General features: G+C 50.7%; 12 protein-coding genes across 12 annotated transcripts; 5 read left to right on the forward strand and 7 right to left on the reverse strand.

Moving 5' to 3' along the window:
* On the reverse strand, window positions 1–580 carry M430DRAFT_169371 (hypothetical protein). Its single transcript, XM_024863559.1, has one exon. The coding sequence runs from the start codon at window positions 374–376 to the stop codon at window positions 68–70; it is 309 nt and encodes a 102-aa protein (XP_024718303.1). The 5' UTR covers window positions 377–580; the 3' UTR covers window positions 1–67.
* A 2,676-nt stretch (window positions 581–3,256) lies between these two features.
* M430DRAFT_270148 (hypothetical protein) lies at window positions 3,257–3,426 on the forward strand (the record flags this gene model as incomplete). Its single annotated transcript, XM_024865498.1, has 1 exon — window positions 3,257–3,426. A coding segment is annotated over one exon (169 nt), but the record flags the coding sequence as incomplete, so codon positions are not given.
* A 327-nt stretch (window positions 3,427–3,753) lies between these two features.
* Window positions 3,754–4,677, reverse strand: M430DRAFT_106686 (hypothetical protein; the record flags this gene model as incomplete). The annotated part of the gene is made up of 2 exons (XM_024861096.1): window positions 3,754–4,265; window positions 4,332–4,677. 2 exons carry the CDS (start codon window positions 4,675–4,677, stop codon window positions 3,754–3,756), a joined length of 858 nt encoding a protein of 285 aa, XP_024718305.1.
* Window positions 4,678–5,763: 1,086 nt separating this feature from the next.
* M430DRAFT_144458 (hypothetical protein) lies at window positions 5,764–6,921 on the reverse strand. The gene has a single exon (XM_024862889.1). The coding sequence runs from the start codon at window positions 6,680–6,682 to the stop codon at window positions 5,789–5,791; it is 894 nt and encodes a 297-aa protein (XP_024718306.1). The 5' UTR covers window positions 6,683–6,921; the 3' UTR covers window positions 5,764–5,788.
* On the reverse strand, window positions 6,867–7,224 carry M430DRAFT_169386 (hypothetical protein). Its single transcript, XM_024863560.1, has one exon. It carries the CDS (start codon window positions 7,190–7,192, stop codon window positions 6,980–6,982), a length of 213 nt encoding a protein of 70 aa, XP_024718307.1. The 5' UTR covers window positions 7,193–7,224; the 3' UTR covers window positions 6,867–6,979.
* A 1,061-nt stretch (window positions 7,225–8,285) lies between these two features.
* Window positions 8,286–8,810, forward strand: M430DRAFT_36477 (hypothetical protein). Its single transcript, XM_024866936.1, has one exon. The coding sequence runs from the start codon at window positions 8,416–8,418 to the stop codon at window positions 8,803–8,805; it is 390 nt and encodes a 129-aa protein (XP_024718308.1). The 5' UTR covers window positions 8,286–8,415; the 3' UTR covers window positions 8,806–8,810.
* Window positions 8,811–8,912: 102 nt separating this feature from the next.
* M430DRAFT_144463 (hypothetical protein) lies at window positions 8,913–10,398 on the reverse strand. Its single transcript, XM_024862890.1, has 4 exons — window positions 10,118–10,398; window positions 9,860–10,072; window positions 9,411–9,791; window positions 8,913–9,360 (listed from the first exon to the last, which is right to left on the reverse strand). The coding sequence occupies exons 1-4, from the start codon at window positions 10,254–10,256 to the stop codon at window positions 9,164–9,166; spliced, it is 930 nt and encodes a 309-aa protein (XP_024718309.1). The 5' UTR covers window positions 10,257–10,398; the 3' UTR covers window positions 8,913–9,163.
* A 246-nt stretch (window positions 10,399–10,644) lies between these two features.
* Window positions 10,645–13,302, forward strand: M430DRAFT_144466 (hypothetical protein). Its single transcript, XM_024862891.1, has 4 exons — window positions 10,645–10,849; window positions 10,895–11,506; window positions 11,553–12,496; window positions 12,641–13,302. The coding sequence occupies exons 1-4, from the start codon at window positions 10,790–10,792 to the stop codon at window positions 12,969–12,971; spliced, it is 1,947 nt and encodes a 648-aa protein (XP_024718310.1). The 5' UTR covers window positions 10,645–10,789; the 3' UTR covers window positions 12,972–13,302.
* Window positions 13,303–14,263: 961 nt separating this feature from the next.
* Window positions 14,264–16,204, forward strand: M430DRAFT_52635 (hypothetical protein; the record flags this gene model as incomplete). Its single annotated transcript, XM_024868311.1, has 4 exons — window positions 14,264–14,312; window positions 14,369–14,522; window positions 14,578–15,001; window positions 15,047–16,204. 4 exons carry the CDS (start codon window positions 14,264–14,266, stop codon window positions 16,202–16,204), a joined length of 1,785 nt encoding a protein of 594 aa, XP_024718311.1.
* An 805-nt stretch (window positions 16,205–17,009) lies between these two features.
* M430DRAFT_107263 (hypothetical protein) lies at window positions 17,010–18,327 on the reverse strand (the record flags this gene model as incomplete). The annotated part of the gene is made up of 2 exons (XM_024861144.1): window positions 17,010–18,151; window positions 18,204–18,327. The coding sequence occupies 2 exons, from the start codon at window positions 18,325–18,327 to the stop codon at window positions 17,010–17,012; spliced, it is 1,266 nt and encodes a 421-aa protein (XP_024718312.1).
* A 1,652-nt stretch (window positions 18,328–19,979) lies between these two features.
* On the forward strand, window positions 19,980–22,823 carry M430DRAFT_144471 (hypothetical protein). Its single transcript, XM_024862892.1, has 8 exons — window positions 19,980–20,158; window positions 20,215–20,269; window positions 20,324–20,423; window positions 20,478–20,601; window positions 20,667–21,604; window positions 21,662–21,753; window positions 21,817–22,103; window positions 22,154–22,823. Exons 1-8 carry the CDS (start codon window positions 20,056–20,058, stop codon window positions 22,519–22,521), a joined length of 2,067 nt encoding a protein of 688 aa, XP_024718313.1. The 5' UTR covers window positions 19,980–20,055; the 3' UTR covers window positions 22,522–22,823.
* On the reverse strand, window positions 22,369–23,754 carry M430DRAFT_125775 (hypothetical protein). Its single transcript, XM_024861962.1, has 3 exons — window positions 23,572–23,754; window positions 23,207–23,508; window positions 22,369–23,132 (listed from the first exon to the last, which is right to left on the reverse strand). Exons 1-3 carry the CDS (start codon window positions 23,636–23,638, stop codon window positions 22,596–22,598), a joined length of 906 nt encoding a protein of 301 aa, XP_024718314.1. The 5' UTR covers window positions 23,639–23,754; the 3' UTR covers window positions 22,369–22,595.
* Between the last annotated feature and the right edge of the window lie 79 nt (window positions 23,755–23,833).

The following is a 23,833-nucleotide window of genomic DNA, read 5'->3' on the forward strand; positions in this document are numbered from 1 at the left end:
CCGCTGTTACGCTAATTAAGGGATTTTATGCGCCGCGCCGTTTGCTGTTTTTTATTGCTGAAGCTCTCTAGTCAACTACTACACCTCCCCCATTCCTCCCACGGCCACACTCCTGCTCCGTCGTAGTGCGTAGTGCCGCCGTACGGAGTAGCTGCACGGCCAGAATCCCCATGTCATCATCGACCCTCTGGACCCTGCGGGCCCTCTTCAACGTCTTGTTATATAGCGTCGGTCCACAATAATGAAGACAGAGGAAAAGCAAGATCCAAGGCAAGCTGGTTGTGGGTGGTGTTGCGACTTTTTGCAACGGGCAGGGCACTACGGAGTACTCTGCTAGACGGGCGATCCCAGCATGATGGGAATCCGCTATCTGCATGTCAACTAGCCACGGTTGCTGGTTGCTGGATGCTGGAGCCTTGTTGGTTCCTCAACTCCCTCTCCCTCTAGGACAGCTAACGGCATCGACTCCCGTATGGGATAGTGGGATGGGCTGGGGGCGATAAGATCTTCCCAGACCTAGGAGGATGAAGTTGTTGGAGCGAAATGCAGTCGACTATTCAGCAGTCATTCAGTGCCTATGAATACTCTAGCATCCCCGCATCTGGTCGCTCCAGGTCACGTACAGAGCTTGACCTTCCATACATGTATATGTATGTATACATGTACATACATGTATAGAGAATGCTACTGTAGCAGATGATGTGCGCCTCTCAGAGGATGTTCCCCTTTCGCGCAGAGCACCCCTTGCCATGCGCCCGTTGGCCGCAGTCTCGCAGAAGGCATAAATGAGACTTCGTAAGTGTCCACGCGTTGGCAACTTGGCTGGGATGTCGACCGCGCGAGGCACAGGGAGGCGTACGAGGGCGAAGGGGCGAAGGTATCAGCTGTCCTGTTCCCAGTCCAGGATGGACGGCACGGGAGGAGAATTGCTCCGCGACCTGGGGACCAAAGAGCGGTAAGAATATATGCCTCATATACTGGACCCGTGCAAATAACAGAGGTATACGTACATACATGCAATATCGTACTCTCCAGACTGGTCGCCTCGAAATGACTTCCAAGAGTCTATCCCCATCATCATCAGCTTGACCCCGCGCACCGGACAGTGGGTTCCGCCGCGATGAGGCGTTGAACGTTGGATTATTACTGTACCGTTGAATGATGTATCAGGACCGCACGATAGTGACCATACAGAGTACCGTCGTAACCGTCGTCGCGATTATTCGAACGTCCTGGACCACGGAAGGCTGCATGTGCCTCGGCCGTGCATGAATGGGCGTTCGGCTCCGGCCTTCATAAGCTGCATGGCGTACATAAATCTACATAAATCTACATAAGTCTACATAAACCTGCATATGCATAGACATAGAATTGTGCAAATGCCACCACGCCTTCTGCATAATAATGCGGTGTGAATGGGGGGGGGGATGCGGGATGCGGGATGCGGGTGCGGAGGGAGGGATAGGGGGGATAGGGGGGATAGGATATCTACCTTAGGATAAGATATTAATATCTTATGCATAGAGGACATAATTAAGGTATGGAGTAGCGCCATCTTTGTGCGTCCTTCATGCAATACCCCGCATTTTCTTTGTGCTTTCTGTGCTTCCAATGCAAGAATCCATAACCAGATTATTCCCCTTCTCCATCACATGCGAGGCCTTCTCTTTGTTCTTCTTCGTGTAGCCGCCCGGCAGTTCCCTTTCCGGCATAGCGGCATGGGACGGCGAGTTCCGCTTCTCCCTCGCGAATCTCGCGTGAGTCTCGCGTGAGTCGTGACCGAAGCCCCATCCTGGGCCATCCACCGACTTGAAACTATTCTAAACTTTATTATCATTACAGCGCTGCCCACGCCGTACACGCAGCTGAGAGCAGTGCTCTATACCTCGTTTTCAGACCTTAAATCACTCAAACCAGCATGGCGGGATCCAATCAGATCGGCCCAGCACCCGCGGCAGCCAGAGCATTAGCGGCTCCATGCCCCATAGACTATTCCTAGTCATCCGCCGGATCTCCAACTATTGAGCTGCTTGCCGGCTAGAGTCAGATCTCAGATCTAGGGGAGAGTCCTTTTCTCCGCCTGGTACCAATAGGCAGAGTAGGTAGGATATAGTAAGCTCCAACCCGCGCGGTTTTTAAACAGGACCCGTCACCAGTTCGCACCCTATTCCTGGCGCCACCTCACCATCGATTCTGCTGCTCTTGAGCCTCAATAGTTCAGGCCGAGTGCGAGATTTATCTGAATCAACACCACTTGCAATTGCAGCTTTCTTGCTTTCTCCTCCTTTGTTTCCATCTTCAATCTCCCAAGCTGAATTCTCCCTTTCCCCCCTTTCGTTCTATTACTGCCACTTTTATGTCTTTTTCATGGAACAAGTGTTGGTAATAGCCTCGTTGCTAGAGTAAAAGGGTTACACTCTTGCTATCCTTTCTTCGCGGGTTCGCCATTCCTCAGACATGGGGCACGATTTCTTTCTGGTAAAACTCAGATCTTTATCTCTCTTGAAACTACTACATCGAAGTTTCTTTTCATTTCAAACATCCAATATAAAGCATCCAAGCCTTCCCAGCCCTGTAAAGTCGCAAGGCAGATATTTGATCTACACGCAAGAGAGTCTCCCATCGTCACGATTATGTTTCCAGATGTGTGTATCTAGAGGCGGGATCTAGATTGGGCAACATGACGCTCCCTACCTAATCCTCCGGAAGCCCTCCGTTTGAAGAACACCTAACAGTCTTGGGCCCGTATATGAAGGCACCGATGAGATTCATATCATCCGTCATAAGAGTATACTTCTGTCTCACAGAGTAACCTACACCGTTGCTAGGCAATGATGACTCTGTCATACACGGCGGAGTCTACTAATACTGTGGCTCAACCCTGATGATGTAGTCTATCAGGGTTCTCTGTCGCCCATTACTACCTATCTATTCCCTAATCACAATTCGATTCTGATCAATTCAAATAGTGAAAAACCTACCACATACGACCACAGACTGAGGAGAACTGGGCATCCCGTCCGCTCTGCCATACATAAGCCTCAGATCGGTAGATTAGTAGTTGGGTGGGTGACCACCAGCGAATACCTACTGTTGTATGTTTTTTATTTTTCCTTTTCATTTTTGGTGTTTTTGCCTCTTGACTTATGCAAACCCTCCCGATTCTTCACCTGCGGGATCTGGGAACACGCTCAATATGTTTTCATGCTGTTTGTTGTATGTATTTTTTCCGCCTACATTCTGTCTCCACCTACCCTATCCTCTATAAATTCCCAAATAACTCTTTTCCTGTCACATACGACCACAGACTGAAGAAAATAGGGCATCCCGTCCGCTCTGCCATACTCAAGCTTCAGATCGGCAGATTAGTAGTTGGGTGGGTGACCACCAGCGAATACCTGCTGTTGTATGTTTTTTCTTTTTCGCTGTCTTCTTTTTAATTCTATTAATTTTGCTTTTGGTGTTTTTGCCTCTGTATTTACACGTACCTCCTGATTCTTCATCTGCGGGATATGGGACTACGAATCAATATCTTGATCATGAAAGAATCTCTTTTGTCTCTGCTCTGCCATGTTCTTTTCCTCTTTCAATCACCATCCTGGATAAGGGGGTCTCGCTTATGTTAGAAGGGTGCGAAATCAGGTGTGAAAATCGTAGGTATATCGTAAATTCTATCTTTATTACATTTTGTGAATGGGGATAATTTGGAAGGGCGGCCAAGATGGTATCATGCTAGGAAAGTTATATATAAATCTAATCACTATCCAGAACCACGACTTCCGCCTCCGCCTCCCCAATACTCTCAATACTCAATACATCCCCGGCATTCACGCCCGACACGAAGGCTCCATCGCCCTCGGCCAGCACCGCATCCTCCCTGCCCGCAATCCTGATCTTCGCGCTCCCATTCTTGCACATCGGGAGGTGCACGTAGACGTTGCGGTTCGTCATCTTCCTCACGGCGTCGCCGCCCACCGTCCATTTGAAGCGCTTGTCGACGCCGATGATGCCGGCCGCCATGACGAAATCCGCGTGGATGGGGATCGTGTCCTTGAGCGTGGGCTCGGCGGCTTCTTCTTCGGCGGCGGAGGCGCCGGGCCCGGCCTTGAGGGGCGAGAGGATGGGGAGGAATGCGGTGCGTTTTGCGGCCTCGTCGAAAGTGCGGGTATGGTAGCGGGGGGTGAGGCCGCGGGCCCATGGAAGGGCCCAGATTTGGAGGAAGTGGACGGTTTCGTTGGACTCGTTGCCTTCGGAATGTGCGATTCCTGTCCAGCATCATCACGCGTTAGCATAGATTCGTATACCATGAATCAGGGCGGATCAGAACATACCTCTTCCGCCAGTAGTAAACTGCACATCTCCCCTCTTCATCCTGTAGAAATCATCGCCCTGAGAACCCTCGGCGCCCTTCTTGACCATGCTATCGCGGTGCGTCAACTCGCCGCTCAGGATATAGCTGAAGATTTCCGCATCGCGGTGGGGATGTGTAGGGAAGCCGGTGCCCGCCGCGACGCGGTCCTCGTTGAGCACGCGCAGGCTCCCGAAGTTCTCGAAGCGCGGATCGTAGTAGTTGGCGAAGCTGAAGGTATGGTAGGTGTTCAGCCAGCCATGGTCGGAATGACCGCGCTCGCTGGAGCGGCGGGGTACGATCTTGGCGTGACTGAGAGCTTTGGACATGGTGTTTCGAATGGCGGAGTCGACGCGCATAGACTCTGAGACTGAGAGTGTTTCGATTGCTTGCTTAGGTGTTGCGGTTGCGATTGGGATTGAGCTGGAGGTTGTGGTTGTTTTTGTGAAGTTGTTCAACAGCTCGCGGAGTGGGGCAGAGAAGTAGATTGATATGGAGGCGACGAAAATTGAAGTCAAGAGAAGAAAGAGCTTCATATATAGATGCAAAGCTGGCACCAATCGACTAGAATAGAAGATTGGAGAGAGCGTGAGAATAAGAGAGAGCGCGCACAGTAAGGAATTACAAGATGCTTGGAAACAAATTACTTACTGTTTGCTCGACTTGAGGCTGGAGGCTTTTCATGGGGTGAGGCTTGTTTGGTGGTTTGATTCTTAGGAAGGACTCCGTAATGCTGACTTGAGATCCTCGGCTCCTTATGTAATCAGCAGCTAGCCCGTTGATTACTCAGCAGAAGCACTGATCACTCCTGAGTCCCGTGACTTTTCTCGTGCGTCATCTGTCATCCCAGATGTTTTGCTGACTCAGCTCCCATTGTGGGGAAAGTTGCAGAACGTCTATTTGAATCTGGACCTCGGCCGCCATCGCTCTATCAACCCTGTGAAGCTACTGGCATTTCACCATGATATACTATCTATTCTTTCTGAGATACTGAGAAAAGATGGTACGTAGTAGTTGTTGTCGAATTAAGGGTGACAGGGCAGCTGGTCGACTAGAGCGTCTGGGACACAAGGGGCTGGAACATGCGTATCCTCTTTTACTATTTTTGTCTTCTGTCATTATGAGCGGTGTTCTACAGCCATCCTGGTCTGATGAATAGCACGGATTACGACATGCTTTCCAACATTAAAACACGCATCTTCATCTTGCTCAGACAGGGATTCTGAAACTGTCATTGCGTAGTAATGGGCCGTGAAAGATGATACCTTATACAGGACGAGTACTGGAGACAGCAACATCTGAAAAAGCAACATTAAGAATCAAGAAGCCCTACCAAGAAGCACTGTCAAAACAAGTAGAAAGGAAAAGGAAAAAGGAAAAAGGAAATATCCCCATCCGGCTATTAGGTATCGTTTCCATAACTCATAACAATGACCGTCCTTACTCCTTTTTGAATTGGCTCGACTCCTTCAACCATGTGCCGAAGTCTTGCAATCTAGGCTCTTCCTTTCTCAGAGCTGGAATATCAGCACCATAACCCTCATCCTTGAACCATGCGAACATAGTCCCCATCTCCTTAACCATGAACTTGATCCCGGAGCCCACAAACCAGAAAGTCTCAGGCATGTCATACCCAAGAGTCTCCTTGAACACCTTCTTGGCCTGCTCCAAAGTCAACTCGTCTCCAGCCAACGCAATGGCTTTGCCCTTATAAGCCTCCGGGTCGGCGAATGCCCTCGCGGCAAAGACACCAATATCATGGCACGAGATCAACTGTAAGGGTTTGTCTCCGACGCCCGCCCACATGGCCGCAAAGGCCTTGCCCATGAAATCCGGCGACATGTTATCCATGAAAGCCACTGGGCGCAAGATCGTCCACTGCATATTAGACGCAGCAGCCTTCTCCTTCAGCACCTTCTCAATACGGTGTTTGCTCGCAAAGTGCGGGATTTCAGTTGGATTCTCGTCGCTCTTCTCCGCTCCCCCGCGATCCACGGAGGTGAAGACGAAGTGCTCGACGCCGTTCTTGACTGCTTCCTCAATCACGGGCCCGGCCTGTGCCTCCTCCACGGATTCTTTGCCCGGGGCAAATGTCGTGACGAGGAAGACGCCATAGATGGGCCCATGGGCTGCGAAGATGGGCGCAGGAGTTGTAGCGTCGCCTTCTACGACAGTGACGTTGGGTTTGGCAGCGAGGGCTTTGGCGCTCTCGGACGAGGCATTGCGGGTCAAGGCTAGGATTTGGAAGGGGGTAGAGCTCGCGAGGAGAGCGTCGATGGCGGCGCCTCCTTGCTTGCCTGTCGCGCCGATGATGAGGAGTTTCCTGGCGGTCATGATGGAGTTGAGGAAGATGACGTCACGGATTCAATATCTGCTGTTGATATCTAAGAAATAGCACGGATGAGGTCGTTGGTTTTCGATGTGGTCGTGCGATGAATTGACGGTCCTGGATTGACCAGTGGAGAAAAATAAAGAGGAGTGAAGTGGAGGGTGAGGTTTATGTATGGCACTGACAAGCGGAGCTCCGTGATGTCGCAAGCAACCGAGTATACATACCAACACCCCCAACCCCCTTCTCCACTTCGCTCCCTCCCCGCCATGTCAATACAAGTACTTTTGATGGGCTGCAGCTCACAGACCCCCCAGATCGACAACAAAGGACCTTGGTTTCCAATATCTCCAGGAGCACAACCAACACAACCACGCAGCCAGACCTACCAGAAGTCTCTGGGACGCGACTCTTTCTCGGGGAGGTCTAAAGCCTGCTCGTACTGGCAGATCACGCAATGATATTACAGCTCCTGCATTGCAGATACTTTCAGCCATCTGGGTTTCAGGCCACATACTGCCTCTGCCAAGCGGACAGTGGATGGAGCTTTCAGAAGCTCTGGATCAAGGCTGAGAGTTTACGATGGAAATCGCGAATCGGACCAGTGCTAGAGAGACGAAATTCTCCAAATTCATTGGTGCTCTCAGTTACACCAGATACTCCCTCCCAGACTGTGATTGTTTCTGTTGTCCCATTACTCGTCACAGGAGGAAAGTTTGCCAATGTTTCAGTATTGATCGCTTCACCGCTAAGAGCAAGTCGGGATAGCTGCCGACAATGCTTGGATCCTGGGATTGTTCGTCCCTCGAGAGAAATCGAGTCTTCGTCGCATTAGATGGGGGTGAGCCCGACTTGATCGGTGCGATTTGGTCAAGGCTGGCGTTGTCCTCATAGCAAGCATTCCCAATATTACTCCAGCTTGGGGTATTCCAGAAATTCAGAGCGCTCAATCGTGTCTGCAAATATCAATTCCGTCGCCGTTATTAAAGCGTTTGGCAGCTAAAAAAAGAACTGTGTCGAGCGACCATGCTACCTCATTTACTTAGATCTACTTTAAAGGCTGGATGGTTTGCATCATCGAGTGGTGTTTGGCTCTGGCATGTACTGCCGAGTCACAAATGTAAGAAGCTTTAGTTGGCATCTTGGCTAGTATCATTCAAGTTCAAAGAACTCCAGGAGTATTGGGAAAGAGTAGGCAGCCGATGATTGCTTCTACTGCTCACAACTCTAGTACTACTTGGAGGCATACCATCGAGAGATTCGAGATTGGATGACCGGGTCTCAGAGTCGTTCTCTCACCAGCGGCAATAGTTATGAAGAACCCCTTCCGCTCGGCAGAAAGGGTACCTTATCCTTGAATTGAAAGCGAAGCACGATAAAGAAGTTCTTTAACGATCTACTTGGAAATATTTACATTGCATAACCTCGTAATATTCGTTTGCTGATGGTTGTGCGAGAGAAACAATTCGTGGGTTTTAGATTGGTTTCTCGAAATATGTCTCGGGGACATACATGCATTTAAAAGGGAGCTATGTTTCGCAATACTACGGGAAAAGGCATTTCGATTCTGTTGGTATCGCCAGCTGGCTGAGGTAACCGTCTCCCATTCAAAGAGATATCGTGATGCATGTTTCGATGTACTCCTATGAACAAAAGCTGACAGTTTTATATCTATCCCCTTTCTCCCGCTCCCTTCCCCCTACTCAAACTCCCCACCAAAGCACAACAAACAAACACCATGCATCCACCAACCCTCCTCCTCCCAACCCTGCTTCTCCTCTTATCCCACCCCTCCCTAGCCCAACATCCAACCTCAACCCCTATTCCCCCCTTCACTTTCGAAACCCCTCCAGCAGCACAAACCCTCGAAGACTCACCGACAGCAAAAAACGCCCTCTCTTATTGCACAACAACAGAGACACTCACCGAGATCCTAGTTTGGGAATTCTCGACCGTCACGGTTTTAAGCTCGCAGGTTTCGTCTAGTAGTAGGTCGATGACGAGTACGACGACGACGAGAGCGGAGGGGGGAACTTTGGGGTTGGGAAGTGGAAGTGGTGCTGTGAGGAATGCTGGGTTTGGATGGGGGTTGCTTTTGGGAGCGTGGGGTGCTTGGGGGGTGGTGTGATGGTATTTTGGGTTGGGGGGAGGGAGGTGGGGAGGGTTGAAATAAATCGAATGCTGGGTGTGGGAGGGAGTGGGAGAGAGTAAGATGTATACTTCCTACTCTTGGAGGGGAAGTTTGAAGGTATTTATTGAACGTGTTTGACAAATGTCATTAGAAATACAACGACTTCTTGATGTATAATGGCATAACGGTTTAAAAATAGAGGCATTAATTGATGCGAAACGGTACCCAAAGCACTCTATATCCGCGCATGACCAGAAATTCATGGCACTTGAGATACTCAGCCTCAGAGAGCCCATCAGCCATTTCCACACTCTAGGCGCGCCCATAAAACGGTCTCAAAACACAACCGGAAAACTTAAGATTTATCAGGGAAGCCAAAGTCAACCCCAAACGCAGGGTAAACGTATCTCACCAGCTTCCCAGACTTCTCTAATCCCCGCGAGTAATCATTCAGGATCTTCATATCTTCATCATCCAGCTTCACCAGGTCCATATTCGCCTTTATCCGCCCTGCATTGACGGATTTCGCCAGCACGGAACTTCCGCGTGCAACTGCTATAGTTAGAATCCGTCACCGAGCTGGGAGTTAAATTGAGGCTTACTGTGATAACTCAGGAGGACGGAGGCAGGTGTGATATTCCGTCTCTTAGCAACCTCCACCACCGGTTCCGCTGTGAACATCGGGCTTCCCGTACTACCGAGCGGGCTGTAAGCCGTGATATGGATGCCCTTCGCCTTACAGAAATCCACGATCTCCTGCTGCGGCAAGGATGGATGGTTCTCGATCTGGTTCACGGCGGGGATCACGGTCGCGTGCGGAAGCAGCTGTTCCAGGTATCGCAGACTGTAGTTCGCAACGCCGATGGCCTTTACCTTGCCTGTCGCGAGCAGCTTCTCCATCTCCTTCCATGTCTGGACATGGGACCAGTCGCTGACGATATCGCGGGAGCCATCGGGGAGCTTGGGGAACTTCTCGTGGTTTCCTTAGGCGAGCGAGGTCTTAGCTGATTGGGATTCCCGCTGGCCACTGCGATGCTGAATGTGAACGTACCGTTGGGGTTCATGGCCGTGGGCCAATGCATGAGATAGAGATCCACGTAATCCAGGCCCAGACTCTTCAAGCTCATATCTAGGTTCTGCTCGACGCGCGAGTGGTAGGTGCACCATAACTTGGTGGTGATGAAGATATCCTCTCTCTTGATGCCGCTTGCGAAGGCTTCCTTCAGCGCTTCTCCCACCTCGTCTTCGTTGCCGTAACAATAGGCTATGGAAATCAGGAGGGCTCAGGTGGGAGAGAGGAGGAACGTACCGCAATCGATGTGTTTGTACCCGATGGACAAGGCATAGGACACTGCTTTTTTAACTTCCCCAGGTGGAGATTGCCAGGTGCCCAGACCTAGAGCTGGGATCTCGGCGCCGGTGTTGAGCTTGAACCGGGTGTCTGCCATATCTGTGTGTGAGGGAGGGAAAGGAGAGTTCGTCAATGGGTAGTGAAATGTTGAGGAAGTGAAGCGCAGTAAATGGATGAAGGACAAACAGAATAGCAGAACGAGAGGAAATGCAAAGAGATGCAAAGAGATGCAGCGAGATACTTGTATTTATTGTATGTATACTTGAACACTTGAACAATCAAGAACCGTACCCCCACCTTGTACCCCGCCTTCAAAGACCGTCACTTGCCTTGCTTTCCCGATGCTTTGCTAAGGTAAGGTAAACTGCGCTTTTCATGAGATTTGCGGGTACAGAGCGGGCTTATCGCGGTCACGTGCTTTGGCGTCTCAACGACGCTTCTCCGGATTTCAGGGTCGCGTCTGCCTCAGCACACGATGAGCGCATCGATTATGTCCTACTGCGCAACGAGGTAGCCAATCTACGCTGGGCATCAACACTGTTTCTAGGCTTTCTACCAAACGGTTCAGTCTTGCCCTTGAATACATCTTCTCTCGAGGTTCTCATACAAACCGCCACTGGTTAATCTACAATGTCGGACGAACATATCAAGACCGAGGATGATCAGGAAGAGGAGGAGTATGATGAGCTGGTGAGCTTGTATTGCGCATAATAAAGCCAAATCTAATCTCAGCAGGACTACATTGCTCAAAAAGATGCCGTCCTCTTCGCCATCGATGTCAGCAAGAGCATGCTCACCCCTCCTCCACCATCCGATGAGAAGAAAGCCGACACCGATAGCCCGACAGTAGCAGCCCTCAAATGCGCATACCATATCATGCAGCAGAGAATTATATCGAACCCACGGGATATGATGGGAGTTCTGCTCTTTGGCACAGAAGAATCCAAATCCCAACGAGACGATGGAAATCAACGAGGAGGTCTGGCATATCCCCACTGCTATCTTCTCAACGACCTCGATATCCCGGCCGTCGAGGATGTCAAGATCTTGAGGGAGGTTATTGAAGATGGGGATGAAGCGAAAAAGCTGTTGGTCCCCTCGCAGGAGCCCGTCGCTATGTCTAATCTTTTGTTCTGTGCAAATCAGATCTTCACTACGAAGGCGCCGAATTTCGGATCGCGAAGACTGTTTATTATAACAGATAATGATGATCCGCATGCGGGTGATAAGAACGCGAAGTCGCAGGCTGCTGTTAGAGCGAAGGATCTGTATGATCTTGGCGTTGTTATTGAACTGTTTCCGGTTTCGCGTCCGGATCAGAAATTCGATCGCGCGAAGTTCTATGATGTATGATCCCTCTTTTTCTTTGCCGTCGTTTTGCTAATGATACTAGGATATTATCTATCGTGACCCAAACGAAGGGGAAGAACCTGCTTTGGTTCCGACAACTCTCACATCCTCAGGAGGGGATGGGATACCACTCTTGAACAGCCTTATCTCAGATATAAACTCAAAACAAGTTCTAAAGCGAGCTTTATTCTCTAATTTGCCTTTTGAGATTGGCCCGGGATTCAGAATCTCTGTCAAAGGTTATAATATCATTCAGAAGCAGGAACCCGCTCGAAGTTCGTACATATACCTCGACGGCGAGAGGGCTCAGATCGTTGCAGGCGAAACCACCAAGATCGCAGACGACACAGCTCAAACAGTAGAGAAAGCAGAGGTTAAAAAGGCATACAAGTTTGCTGGTGATACGGTCTTCTTTACACCAGAAGAGCAGAAGGAGTTGAAGAACTTCGGTCCGCCAATCCTTCGTATCATTGGCTTTAAACCGCAGTCAATGCTTCCAGATTGGGCTTCCGTGAAGAAGTCCACATTCATATACCCCAGTGAGGAGGACTATGTTGGGTCGACCCGCGTCTTTGCCGCTCTGTGGCAAAAGCTTCTTAAGGACAAGAAAATGGGAGTTGCCTGGCATATCCCACGCAGAAATGCCAGTCCGAGCCTTGTCGCTATTCTCCCCTCTACTGAAACAATTGATGAACAGACAGGTGGCCAAGTTATTCCACAGGGCCTGTGGCTCTACCCTCTCCCGTTTGCAGACGATATTCGACAAGCACCCGATTGTCCGACTCCGGTTGTCGCTCCGGATAACCTAGTCGATGCAATGCGGAAAGTCGTCCAGCAACTACAACTCCCAAAAGCTACTTACGACCCACGCAAATATCCCAATCCATCTCTACAATGGCATTACAAGATCCTCCAGGCCATTGCCCTTGAGGAAGAGCTGCCCGAAACACCAGAGGATAAAACTATCCCGAGATATAGACAAATTAAGTATGTTGACCGTGCTCTTATCTTTCCAGGTCGGTGTTCGTGAACCGGAGGGCTTTGCTTGTCGAATGTGCTTTGCGATGCAACTTGGGAATCAATGTTCATACCCGCCTTGATGCGTGATGCTAACCCTGTGGCAACTTCTAGTAAGAGAGCCGGCGAGTATGTACATAGATGGGGCGTGATACTTGACGAGAAAGCGCGGGCCTTCGAGACAGAGCGGAAAGGTGCAGGCATCAAACGGGAGAGGAATGATGAAGACGACGGAGGCCCCAAGAAGAAAGCCCGCCCAGCGCATTCCGCGCAGAGCCTGGATGGGATGAGCATCACTGATCTCAGGGCCGCGATCGCAGCGGGGAATCTGCAGAAGTTCGTGGTTGCGGACCTGAAGGAGTGGTTGAATTCCAGGGGGCTGAGTTCTAGTGGCAAGAAGGCGGATTTGGTGGAGAGGATTGAGCAGTGGGTGGAGAATGCGTAGAGGGCATGGGCTTTGGAGTGTTGCTGCAGGCAGGAAAGGGGGAGAGAGGATGGTTACTTGTAAGAATACGGTTTACGGATATGGATGTCATCTGGAAATGGAATGGGGCGCAACTTGGAACCTGGAACCTGCAGGGCAGTCTCGCTGGAGGATAGCCCTCGATCACTGAAAAGATCCTAATGATTTGAACATAGGATTCGAAGTTATGAATATGACCCTGCTGAAGTAAGTGATGGTCTCTCGTTTCTCGCGTCGGGTATCAGGGACAAAACGAAGCGTTCCTGGTCTACGGCCCGCCCCGCCGCCAACAGTCTGAAGAGAAAAAAAGAGGAAAAAAAAAGAAAAGGAAGAAGCAAAGGAATCGACAGTATAGACATTTCTGTACATTATGAAAAAGAACCAGCTGAAAAGTACCTAGGCGTGAGATGCTACCTTTGCCGCGCTGTTTCAAAAATTCCAGGGCCCACGTCGTCCCATCAAGAAACACGAGTGACATTCCCATAATTAATTCGATTCGCACGATGCCGAAGAAGCGAGGCTTAATACTTGTAGTTATAATGTCCGTAGTCAGACCGGAACTTATTGGATAATCCACGGCGCTGAATCAGCAGCGCGTGCTCGAGTTTCAGTGTGCCAGCGTGGGTGTGCCTCTCTTTGGCTTTCGTGTGTGAGACGTCCGCGTGGACGGCAGCATGATTCGTGGTCTTGCGCAACGCGTTGGATGGGTGCGCGGGTACGGAGTAGAATAATGTAAAATAATGTAAATGAATACCTAATAATCAAAAGAATTCCTTAATCAAAAGGGACATACGAGGTCTACGAGGCTGTGCAGGGGAAAACCAAACTTACAAAGAAACCTTCGTTCGCCGTAATTTGCGGATTTATTATTCTTAGCCCCAAAACCCCAATCGTTGCGAAACGCCTCTTGTCGAGACCTGTCAAAGGCGCCTCTTTTGCCAACAACTCTCTTTATGGTCTTCCTCGACCAAATGCCCTGCGATCCTGTCCAATTTCTTCCAATCTCCCATCCAACGCCATTCGACGTCATCCGACGCCCTCTTGCACGAGCGATAACCACCCCCGCGTCCCATACGAGCCCCGAGTAAAACATCTGAGACACAGATCTAAACGGGTCTCCCCTCCAAAGAACACACCGCCGCTACGCCTTCGAGAATCGAGCGCGAGAGAGGAATAGAATATTGGAGGGCGCGACAGCATTGGCGAGGGCTCTTCCAGCGATATAAAGGAAAGGGAGCAACTTTCACTGGCGGTGCCTGGTGTCCACCGCCAAGATGCTCTCGATCAATACAACATGTAATGCGACACTGGATGATATGCGGAGTATGCGCTCCCTCTCCAGATCCGTCCCTGGATACGATGCTGATGGGAACTCACAGTTGGAGCCTCTGAAGTCCCAGTCGCTGGGTCCCTGACTTTCCACGATCTGGGAATCATAATCGCAGCAGCATCTACATTAATATCCATTCTGTTCTCCTTCTACTTGATGTGGATGCACGCTCTCCACTACACAAATCCTGACCAGCAAAGACAGTACGTGCCCGAACCGCTGCGCTCCTCTCTCTCTGCACCAGCTAACACGTTACAGCATAATCCGTATTCTGTTCATGGTACCAACCTATTCAGCCGCCTCGCTGCTCGCCTTCTGGTACTACTGGCATGCCATCTACTTTCAGGTCATATCCGAATGTTACGAGGCCTTTGCGATCGCCTCATTCTTCGCTCTCCTCTGCCACTACATCGCACCGACTCTCCACGACCAGAAGGCTTATTTCCGCGGCATTCAACCAAAGGACTGGGTCCTTCCGATCTCATGGATGAAGAAATGCTGCGGGGGAGAGAGGGGGCCATGGCGAACGCCAAGGAGCGGATTGACCTGGTTCAACATCATCTGGACGGGCGTTTACCAATACTGCTTCATCAGGGTCTCCATGACCATCACTGCGGTGGTCACGCAGTACTTTGGTAAATACTGCGAGTCTTCCAACTCCCCTGTATTTGGACATATCTGGGTATGTTTGGCTGTTCCCCCGTTACTTCTCAGCTAACCATGTCAGATCCTCGTCATTGAGGGTGCTTCGGTCACTGTGGCCATGTACTGCCTAATCCAGTTCTACGTCCAACTTCGAGTGGATCTCGCCTCCCACCATCCGTTCCTGAAAGTTGTCTCCATCAAGCTGGTGATCTTCCTCTCCTTCTGGCAATCCTTCTTGATCAGTATCCTCACCTCTACAACACTGGATGTAGTCAAGCCTTCGAGCAAAATCGCTTACCCCGATCTGAAAGTCGGCATCCCATCCCTGCTTCTCTGCATCGAGATGGCCATCTTCTCCTTCCTCCACCTCTTCGCATTCCCGTACAAGCCTTATTCGAAGGGAATACAGCCCTCCAAGTACCCTCTCTCGTCGGGCTTATCTGTCATTTCAGGCTCAGATGCCATTGGGCCTAAGCAGGGCGGTTTCCTCGGTCTCAAGGCCTTCGTAGATGCATTGAACCCGTGGGATCTGGTGAAAGGCTTCGGACGTGGAATGAAATGGTTATTTGTCGGCCGGAAACACCGTGAGAATGATCCTTCATACAAGAACCAGCCATTCAGCTTCGGTGCCCTTGCCCCTGACAACGACCACGATATGACTCTAGGCGAGACTGGAGCAACGGATGGTGGATATAGGGGAGCAGGTCTACCTATCGCGAATGAATTCCGCAAGAATACCTTCGGAATGCCGAACACAACAGCCCAGGATGAGGAGGGCGTTGGTCTGATCGCTCATGCACAACCCAACCCCTTGGATCCAGGCAGTTCGAATTACGTCCCCACACATCAGCGCTATGATTTGAACGGGCAGGATATAAGTACAGAAGGTACAAGATACGACTTGCCATACGGGGGAAGTCCAGAGCGCCTCCTGGGGAGGAATCCAACCCCCGGCCAAAGCATGGGCGAGTCACCCTACGGAAGGCTTCCTGATCACCCCGATCCACCCTACCCGATCGGCCGAGGGGCAGGTATCGGGATGGCCATCGATGAACCAGAACCCTACCAAAGCCACGTCCCGTCCTCCCAAACCTATCTCGAGCAGCGGCGAGCCGCGCGGCAAAACCCAAGCGAGCAATGGATGAACTCGAGTCGACCCGTAACACCCCCGAGAGCCCAAGGCACAGAGCTCTTCCTCAACGACGGGCGGCCGGCGCGGCAAGGCGGAAACGTGATGTGAGAGAGGTAATTCATTACGCTAATGCATTTTAACGGGGACTGTAACAGTATGATTTTATGATGGAAGCGTGTTGATACCGATATGAAAGAAAAGCAAAGGGCTCATCCCCTTCTTTGTTCGTATCAATGGAACACATGCATGCATGCACCGGGGGGGTGGGGGGGGTAGGGGGGTCCAGGACAGGCGTTTTTGGGAGCGTACGTTTGGTAAACTCCTCTATCTGATGAGAGGCACACGACTTCTTTGACATCATTACTAATCGGGATGTTGAGATGAGCGTGGTCCTTGATAGAGAATTGACTGGCTGGCTGGCTGGCGTTTTTCTTTTTCTCTTCTCTGTTTTCGGTGCGGTTGGTAGACTGGATTCGCACGCATGCACGTATGTATGTATGTAACTAACTAACTAGACTTGACTCTAGACTCGAACAAACTCGAGAATCGGGTTGAGTGTAGAAGAAGAAGAAGAAGAAGAAGAAGAAGAAGAAGAAGAAGAAGAAGAAGAAGAAGAAGAAGAAATGATCGATGATCTTACGATATACATTGATGTCTTATGATTCTTGGTGATGAACTTTGTTAGACAGTCTGTGTTTTGAAGTGTTGAAGAATTGCGGGCTTGCTTTTCTGGTATGAGAATTGGATGTATGTTGGAGAAGTGAGGGAAGGGAAGGGAAGGGAGGAGGTTGAGGATATATCATAGAGAGAGGAAATTTCGAAGGAATTACTTTGTATCCAAATATTAATTTATTTCATATTCCATCTATCTATCTATCTATCTATCTCCCTCTTCCCCGCCAACGCCAACCCCCTAATAATCATCCCACCTCCGAATAACCGGCCTCGCAGGATCCCACGGTCCATGAATCTCATTCTTATACTTCTGCAAGCCGATCAACCACCAACTACACCCACCCATCGCGAGCCCCGTGACCAGCACCCCGATCACCATGCCCATCAGCCCACTCTTCCAGGGGAAATCCCAGAGCCCGTCGCCATCGCCTCCATGTCCCAGGATGAGTCCCACGCCGCCCCCGGCCCCGACGACGAGCAGTGTCGTGAGCGCGACATGGCCGCGCCACGAGCGCAGGCGCGCGTAGCGCCGAAACACCGGGAACAGGCCGAAGACCTCGATGGAGAAGAGCGTGAGCGAGAAGACCTGGCCCGTGCTCGGCAGACGGCTCGCGAGCACGGTCGACGCCATCAGAGCGGCGTTGGTGCTGAGACTGGCGGGGATGTTCTTCCCGGCTGACGTGATGGATTGCGGGGCCGGCGAGCTGTAGTCGAAGAAGAAGATGTTGATGGTGAAGAGGAGGAAGGACATGGCCCAGATGCTGTCGCTGGATGTGGACCGTGTGAGCGATTTCAGGATCGGGGACAGGCCGAGGAGGGTGAAGTAGATGAGTAGTGCGGATTTGGCAGTGGAGATTCGGAGGGAGGTGCGGTGGCTGAAGGGCTTGGAGAGGGAGTGCGGGGGTGGGTAGTTGGGCGTTGAGCGTGGCGTGGGCGTTTGGGAGTGTAAGGCGCTGTTGGGCAGCGTGGAGGGGATGGAGGAGGCCGAGGCTGATGCAGAGTTCGAGTGTTGTCGCGATGAGAGGCCTGGGTTGGGAGCCGTCCCTGTATTCGTGCTTCCTAGATTCGAGGTAGAGCTCGCGGCGGAGATGCTCGTGGGGTTATTCGAGGCCAAGCTTGCAGCCTCTTCTTGTCCAACCCACCAATCCCATAGTAACCAGCCCATAAATGTCGCGATGCTACCCCAGCCAACCACCGCAACGGGGGACACCCGCTCTTGGAATATCCCAACGAAACAAACGACGAAGATGATGACGGAGCAGACGTGTTGAACGATAACCGTGGAGTCTGCCACCAGAGGCCAGAACGCATACGGTTTAAGCCGTGGATTGCGCTGCAGGTGTTCGAGGAAGGTATTCTGATCCGTATAGTTATCAGGATCTACATCTCATCAGCAATTGGCACAATCCCGAGTCAAAAAGGGGGTACTCACAAGACTGCTTCACCCACAATAGTTTCTTCCACGCCCCCTTCCTCCGCCGAGTCCGACTACCACTCTGCTCCCTATTCTTCCGTCTCCCTCGACTCGGCGACGCTGAATTGTCCACGCTGGTCATACACATGTCCTTCTGCAGCCGGCTCGCAGCGACTGAGTGCTTCTGCGGCGGCGACCCCTGATAGATCGCATCTTCGGGCGCGAGCAGCGTGCGGTCGGGCGCGAGGCTTCGCACGTTGGCGGGCAGCGTCGTGCTTCTGGTTAACGGCGGCATAGGGCCTGGCATGGTCGCAGAGGCTCGGGGCGCCTGACTGGGCACCATGCTGGGCTCGGTGTCGTCATGTGAGGTTATTCGCGTGGAATTTGGGGACCTTCAACCAAAAGTGTCAGCCTTGTCGAGATTAATCTTGCCGGCAAGGCATAATCCGGTCCCCGTATACCGTCTCCCGCGGCTTTATAAACTTGGAGGGGATATGAATTTCTTGGGGGAGAAAACAGACCGTCTGCTAATTTTGAGATATGTTCTATTGAACGGTTGAGCTTTCAATGGGTTTGCGGTAGGTAAGGTATGGAAGAGGTGAAGTTGTCTCGGGGGTGCGAGGATCAGCGGGGTGTCTAATTAGTCCGTGTTACTGTCGCTCGTGAGGGGTTTTCGTACATCTATGTGTCTGTATCCACAGAGCGGGGTGAGCTTAATCTAAAGCTTCCCCTTTTCCCCTTTCCATCCACCACCCAGAGCCAGGAAAGTATTTCAGCGGGTTCTTGGGTCAACACCTCATGATTTCAAGTGGGGAGAACTGATATCGGCAACCGTTAAGAGGATGGCACTTTTAGGTAATTCAGGGATGAGCAGATCTCATTACTTGCAAGGAGGCTGGTTTGTGGGTTTTATAGTTGATATTCTTTATTAACTGCACATATTTGCCCTTGAATTCTGGCTTCCCATCATGCATTTCATTCTCCATTGGTCTGGGGTAGAGAAATGTTCATATATCAACTCTTTAGCCGTTAGGTTGTCCAAGAGCTTAGCAGCATCGCCAATTACCCATTTAACCAGAGTCAGGGGAGGGCTGGAACTACAGTGTTAAGCTATCGGCATAAGAAGCCGAAGTGCCGAGAAGACAAAAAGTTGAAGCAAGGGGAGAGAAAGAAGAGAGACTAGTTTAATATAGAGATATAAAGAAGACAGCTTAAATATATAACGACTGACGTGGACGGACAATAAGGTACCTTACCTAAGGTACAGGTAAGGTAGCAGTGAACTTGAGGCTCAGCGAGACAATCACGTGATCTGGAGGTCGGGGCGGGATTCGGGGGCCGTACTAAGTCCGCGCGGGGCTTCAACACCGGAACTCTCCAGTCAGGAGAAGGGAAGGGGGAGCGTGGGATGGGGTGGGGGTCATGGTTGACTGCGTTCAACACATTCAACATGAATTGTGAACATTGCAAAGGGGGATTGAGAGAGCTAGAGGCAACAGTCGCAACAGAATAATCAATTCTGAAAGACATCTAGAGCACATATAAAAAAACTATAAAACACATATAAAGCACATACAAAACACATACAAAACACATCAGACCTATTAACCCGTCCCTATATCAAAGTCCGCTCTCGGAGCAGTCGGTGGGAGACGGTGGGAGGCGGATATGTAAGCAGGGCCGTGCTCTCTCGCTGCCTCAGGCCCTCCTCACCAGAATTGCGGGGAACTGGAGAACCACTTATTTAGGCCCTACGTCTCCGCAATACCCTTCCGTTCAACCTTCAATGTTTTTGCCGTAGTCAACCTCCACCCGCCCATGACCACAGACTGGACAATGAAGCGTCACGACCCTTCATCTTCCCAGCAGTATGCCGACCAATCTAGACATCTCCACGCCGAAGAGCGTCACGTGCTCCATATGCCAGCGGCGCTTCTCGCGGACGGATCATCTCAAGCGGCATCATCTGCGGCGTAAGGCTATGCAACCAGCCCTGTGTCGGGGAGGAGAAGGCTAACAACAAGTCTAGATTCGGGGGTGAAGCCTTACTCTTGTATCTTCTGCAACGATTCGTTTACCCGGAGGCAAGATCTCTGATTCGCTGCTGCATTGATTCGACGTGCTAACTGCGGAACCAGCGATAATCTGAGGGATCATTATCCAAGCTGCTCCCAGAGGATGAACCGGCCAATCCCCGAGGCGGCAAGAGGTGGCCGGAGATCTCATGCGTGTGACACGGCAAGCCTTTAGGTCCACTGTCGTTGAAAACTCAGGATTCTAATTGCTGGGTAGTGTACCACCATGAAACTTGGTTGTGATGGGTCCAACCCTTGTAAAACTTGTCGTCACAAGGGAATTGAGTGCAAGTACTCCCGGCTGCAATCGAAGCGTGTTGGGGTAAAACCAGACGTGTCTGGTAAGTCATTTGCCACTGTTGAAAAACCCGCCATTTGAAACTGACCGTTTTATTTCCCCCCACAGCTTCTATTAAGCCTGCACAAGAGACCACTACCCCGTCATCTGACCGAGAGTCTATAAAGTTCCTCCTGAATTCGGGGACTGCCAGCTTTATGGAATGCTTTTGTTTCCCCTCTAACCCATCTCAGAATGAGAGGCGAGAACTCTTCAATTTCGCGAGTGGATCGAGTGATTCGAATGCTTTACACTTCTTTGGGAATGGCAGTGAAAATGGCAGTACCTTTTCTGATCCTTTTGAAGATGAACCTATTGACTGGTCATCATTCCAAGACGAGAATCTCCTGAAATTCTTGAACAGCCCCTTCACGGAAGTACAAATGCAGGCTGATGATATATTTGCTCCGATGTTCATGGATCCAAATTTCTCGCATGCTGGACTAGTCACCGGTATGCCCTGTCCACCGGAATGGGAGCCGGCGAGCGTACAATCAGCCGCTATTATACAAGGCTTACGGGGCAAAGCTAGCCTGTTAAATTTGAACCCTCAGGAGCAGACAGATCTCTCGCAACATCTGGATTATATCTTCACACCTTCTCGAATAGAAAGAATGGTCAGCCTTTATTTTGAGTTCTGGCATCCACACTGCCCTATCATCTACCGACCTACATTTAGCATAGAGACGACACCAACGCCCCTACTCATATCCATGACTCTCATGGGAGTTATGTACTCGCAAGTTGACCATGAAGTAAAATCGGGGAAGATCTTGCTCGATCTGGCTGAGATGTTTGTTTTTTCTGCGAGTGATCTCACAGAAGAATCTGAGATTCAAAGAATGCTGCGGGCCTCGTTGGGTTCGTCTCCAGATCAGTCTGGCATGCTGAGCTCGATGGCACTTCAGAATCTGCAGGCTGCATACGTGATGGTGTGTCTCCAGTTTTGGGCTGGGAATCCAGTTGCTCGGAGGAGAGCTATTGAGAGATTTGCGGTGGTGGTAAAGGTAATGAATCCACTACGCATCTTCAAGCTAGAGCTGTATCTGACGGAGAAGCTATAGGTGGCAAGAAGACTCGGCCTGACGAAAGCGAGACATGACCTTGAAGATAGCCTTGAAGAATGTCTGTGGATCCAAAAAGAATGCCAAATAAGGTAATTATTGTTGGCTCTCGTTATTTCACGATCCGCTCCTTTACTGACATTCTGTTACAATAGACTGATGAGCACCATGACTCTTCTCGATTGTGCCTTCGCATTCTTCTCGAACTTCCCCTGTCGACTCAGTGTCACAGAAATGAAGTTCGATCTCCCCTGCGAAGATGCACTCTTTGCGTCTGAGCACCCCTTTTCGGAGCCCACATTCACAGCAAGTCGACATCTCACCACTCAAGAAGCATTCAAAAGTCTTTTTAGACCAGACAAATTGCAAATTCCGGAAAATGCGGTAGAGGAGCCAAACCCATTAGGGTTGAATCCTTACGATATGTTCATATTAATACATCGTAAGTATTCAAGACGTTTATGAAGTATACCTTACTAATGTGAGCCCCAGTTATTTATGTATATACTCATACACAAATCTCGCTCTTCTCACCTTCCCTTCCCCGGTCTCCCAACGCATCAGGAACATCCACCCCTTCTGGCGCTACCCCAGGCCGCTCAGTCGACACTAATATTGCGCTCATCAAAATCGCTCTCTCACGCTGGCGTGTCCTCTGGACTGCTATTCGAGCCAGTATTCCTAGTAATGTCTGGGCCAATTTGGGATTCTTTCGAAACGGGTATAACTACTGGCTCGTGACCCAGTTATTGGTAAATAACAAAGGAAGTGTTGATGTGATGGGGGGAATGGAGGTTAACTGCGATGATACGTTAAAGCAATTGAAAGCGCTACTGAAGGATAGTGGGCCGGACGATTAGATCTTAGACACCATCTAATAATAAAAGAGAAACTGAAAAGTTCCACGATTCTGCAGAATCTAAATGCTTGAAATTCATACTTTCTTCCAGTCCGTTCCATCTCCCAAGACCGCCTGTCCCTTTGCCAAAGTCTTACTCACCTCCTCCCCGAGCCACTGCGGCTCCGTCCTCTGAATGCCCTCCTCAATATCCCACCCCCGTCCGCCCTCCACAAAAACCGCCTTCCCATTGGTCTTGCCATCGCCCCCAACTTCCAGAATGATCCTACCCACATCACCTGGTGTATTAACCGGCAGTCCTTCTTGCAGCCAGCCCTCCCTGATTCCATCTACCATGCCCGTATCCGTCATCCAGGGACATATCGCGTTCACGCGGATACCATGGGTTTTAGGGATATAGGGACGAAGAGAGCGGAGGAGGCCAAGAACACCATGCTTAGAAGACGTATAGCAGAACAGACCTGGCGTCTCGATGAAACCTGCAACCGAGGATAGAAGAACGAGGGATTTGTCCTCATGCGGTTTAGCATTCTGGTGGAGGTAGACGGCGGCGATGCGCGAGAAGTACAGGGTGCCGACGAGGTTCACGTCAAGTGTTTTGGTGGATGGTTTCTACAATTTCCTATCCCCTCAGCACGTCGTCTCAGAGAATTTCGTGGGGGTGGGGAGGGAGGGGGAGGACGAACGGTCTTGATACTCTCGAGATCCAGTGAGGGATCGAACCAATTCCCGGATTCCTGAATACCCGCATTGCAGATGGCGATATCAACGCGAGCGTACTTCTTCCACGCGGTATCGAAGAGATTCATAACGGAGTCATAGTTGGTGACGTCCGTCTTCACGAACTGCGTCTCTCCGCCGCTGGTGGAAGAGGTGGACAGTTGGGTGTCGTGCTTGGAGGCTTCTTCATCCCAGTCTCCGTGGATGACTTTCGCACCTGCGGCGTGCAATTGCGATACTGTCGATGCGCCAATTCCTTTTGCGCTTCCTGGGGATTGAATTAGAACGAGCCCTTTTCTTGGGAGGGGGGGATAGATGAGGGTTTCCAAACCAGATATCACGACCACTTTCCCGCACAACGACTTCAGAGTCTCTTCTTTCAGGACGATTGCTGCCATCTTGCCTCGTTGCAGTTTCGAGACCAGGGACTCTCAACCTCCTCAACTGGTCTTTTACTTGTCTGCCTATAAAAGCAGACGGGTCGCCGAGTGTCCATCTCTTAAGAATTGGCCCGTTTGCTCTGTTGAAGTCCCGAAGTCCCAGTCCGTGGTCAGCAGAATGCGGGGTTGGCGGGGGATGGGCGGGGGATGCCC

Source organism: Amorphotheca resinae, assembly GCF_003019875.1.
Source record: "Amorphotheca resinae ATCC 22711 unplaced genomic scaffold M430scaffold_10, whole genome shotgun sequence".
Taxonomy (NCBI): Eukaryota; Fungi; Ascomycota; class Leotiomycetes; order Helotiales; family Amorphothecaceae; genus Amorphotheca; species Amorphotheca resinae.

Bases quoted from the DNA above. Each gene is read 5' to 3' on its own strand.
- M430DRAFT_144458 (XM_024862889.1), bottom strand. From the start codon at position 6,682: ATGACCGCCAGGAAACTCCTCATCATCGGCGCGACAGGCAAGCAAGGA.
- M430DRAFT_36477 (XM_024866936.1), top strand. From the start codon at position 8,416: ATGCATCCACCAACCCTCCTCCTCCCAACCCTGCTTCTCCTCTTATCC.
- M430DRAFT_125775 (XM_024861962.1), bottom strand. From the start codon at position 23,638: ATGGCAGCAATCGTCCTGAAAGAAGAGACTCTGAAGTCGTTGTGCGGG. The intron at 23,509-23,571 runs GTTTGGAAACCC...TTCAATCCCCAG, and splicing joins GAAAGTGGTCGTGATATCTG to GAAGCGCAAAAGGAATTGGC. The intron at 23,133-23,206 runs GTTCGTCCTCCC...AGGAAATTGTAG, and splicing joins ATCTCGAGAGTATCAAGACC to AAACCATCCACCAAAACACT.
- M430DRAFT_169371 (XM_024863559.1), bottom strand. From the start codon at position 376: ATGCAGATAGCGGATTCCCATCATGCTGGGATCGCCCGTCTAGCAGAG.
- M430DRAFT_144466 (XM_024862891.1), top strand. From the start codon at position 10,790: ATGTCGGACGAACATATCAAGACCGAGGATGATCAGGAAGAGGAGGAG. The intron at 10,850-10,894 runs GTGAGCTTGTAT...TAATCTCAGCAG, and splicing joins AGGAGGAGTATGATGAGCTG to GACTACATTGCTCAAAAAGA. The intron at 12,497-12,640 runs GTATGTTGACCG...GGCAACTTCTAG, and splicing joins CCGAGATATAGACAAATTAA to TAAGAGAGCCGGCGAGTATG.
- M430DRAFT_144471 (XM_024862892.1), top strand. From the start codon at position 20,056: ATGCCGACCAATCTAGACATCTCCACGCCGAAGAGCGTCACGTGCTCC. The intron at 20,424-20,477 runs GCAAGCCTTTAG...ATTGCTGGGTAG, and splicing joins GATCTCATGCGTGTGACACG to TGTACCACCATGAAACTTGG. The intron at 22,104-22,153 runs GTAAGTATTCAA...TGTGAGCCCCAG, and splicing joins TATGTTCATATTAATACATC to TTATTTATGTATATACTCAT.
- M430DRAFT_169386 (XM_024863560.1), bottom strand. From the start codon at position 7,192: ATGTGGCCTGAAACCCAGATGGCTGAAAGTATCTGCAATGCAGGAGCT.
- M430DRAFT_144463 (XM_024862890.1), bottom strand. From the start codon at position 10,256: ATGGCAGACACCCGGTTCAAGCTCAACACCGGCGCCGAGATCCCAGCT. The intron at 10,073-10,117 runs GTACGTTCCTCC...TGATTTCCATAG, and splicing joins GTACAAACACATCGATTGCG to CCTATTGTTACGGCAACGAA. The intron at 9,792-9,859 runs GTACGTTCACAT...CGCTCGCCTAAG, and splicing joins CACGGCCATGAACCCCAACG to GAAACCACGAGAAGTTCCCC.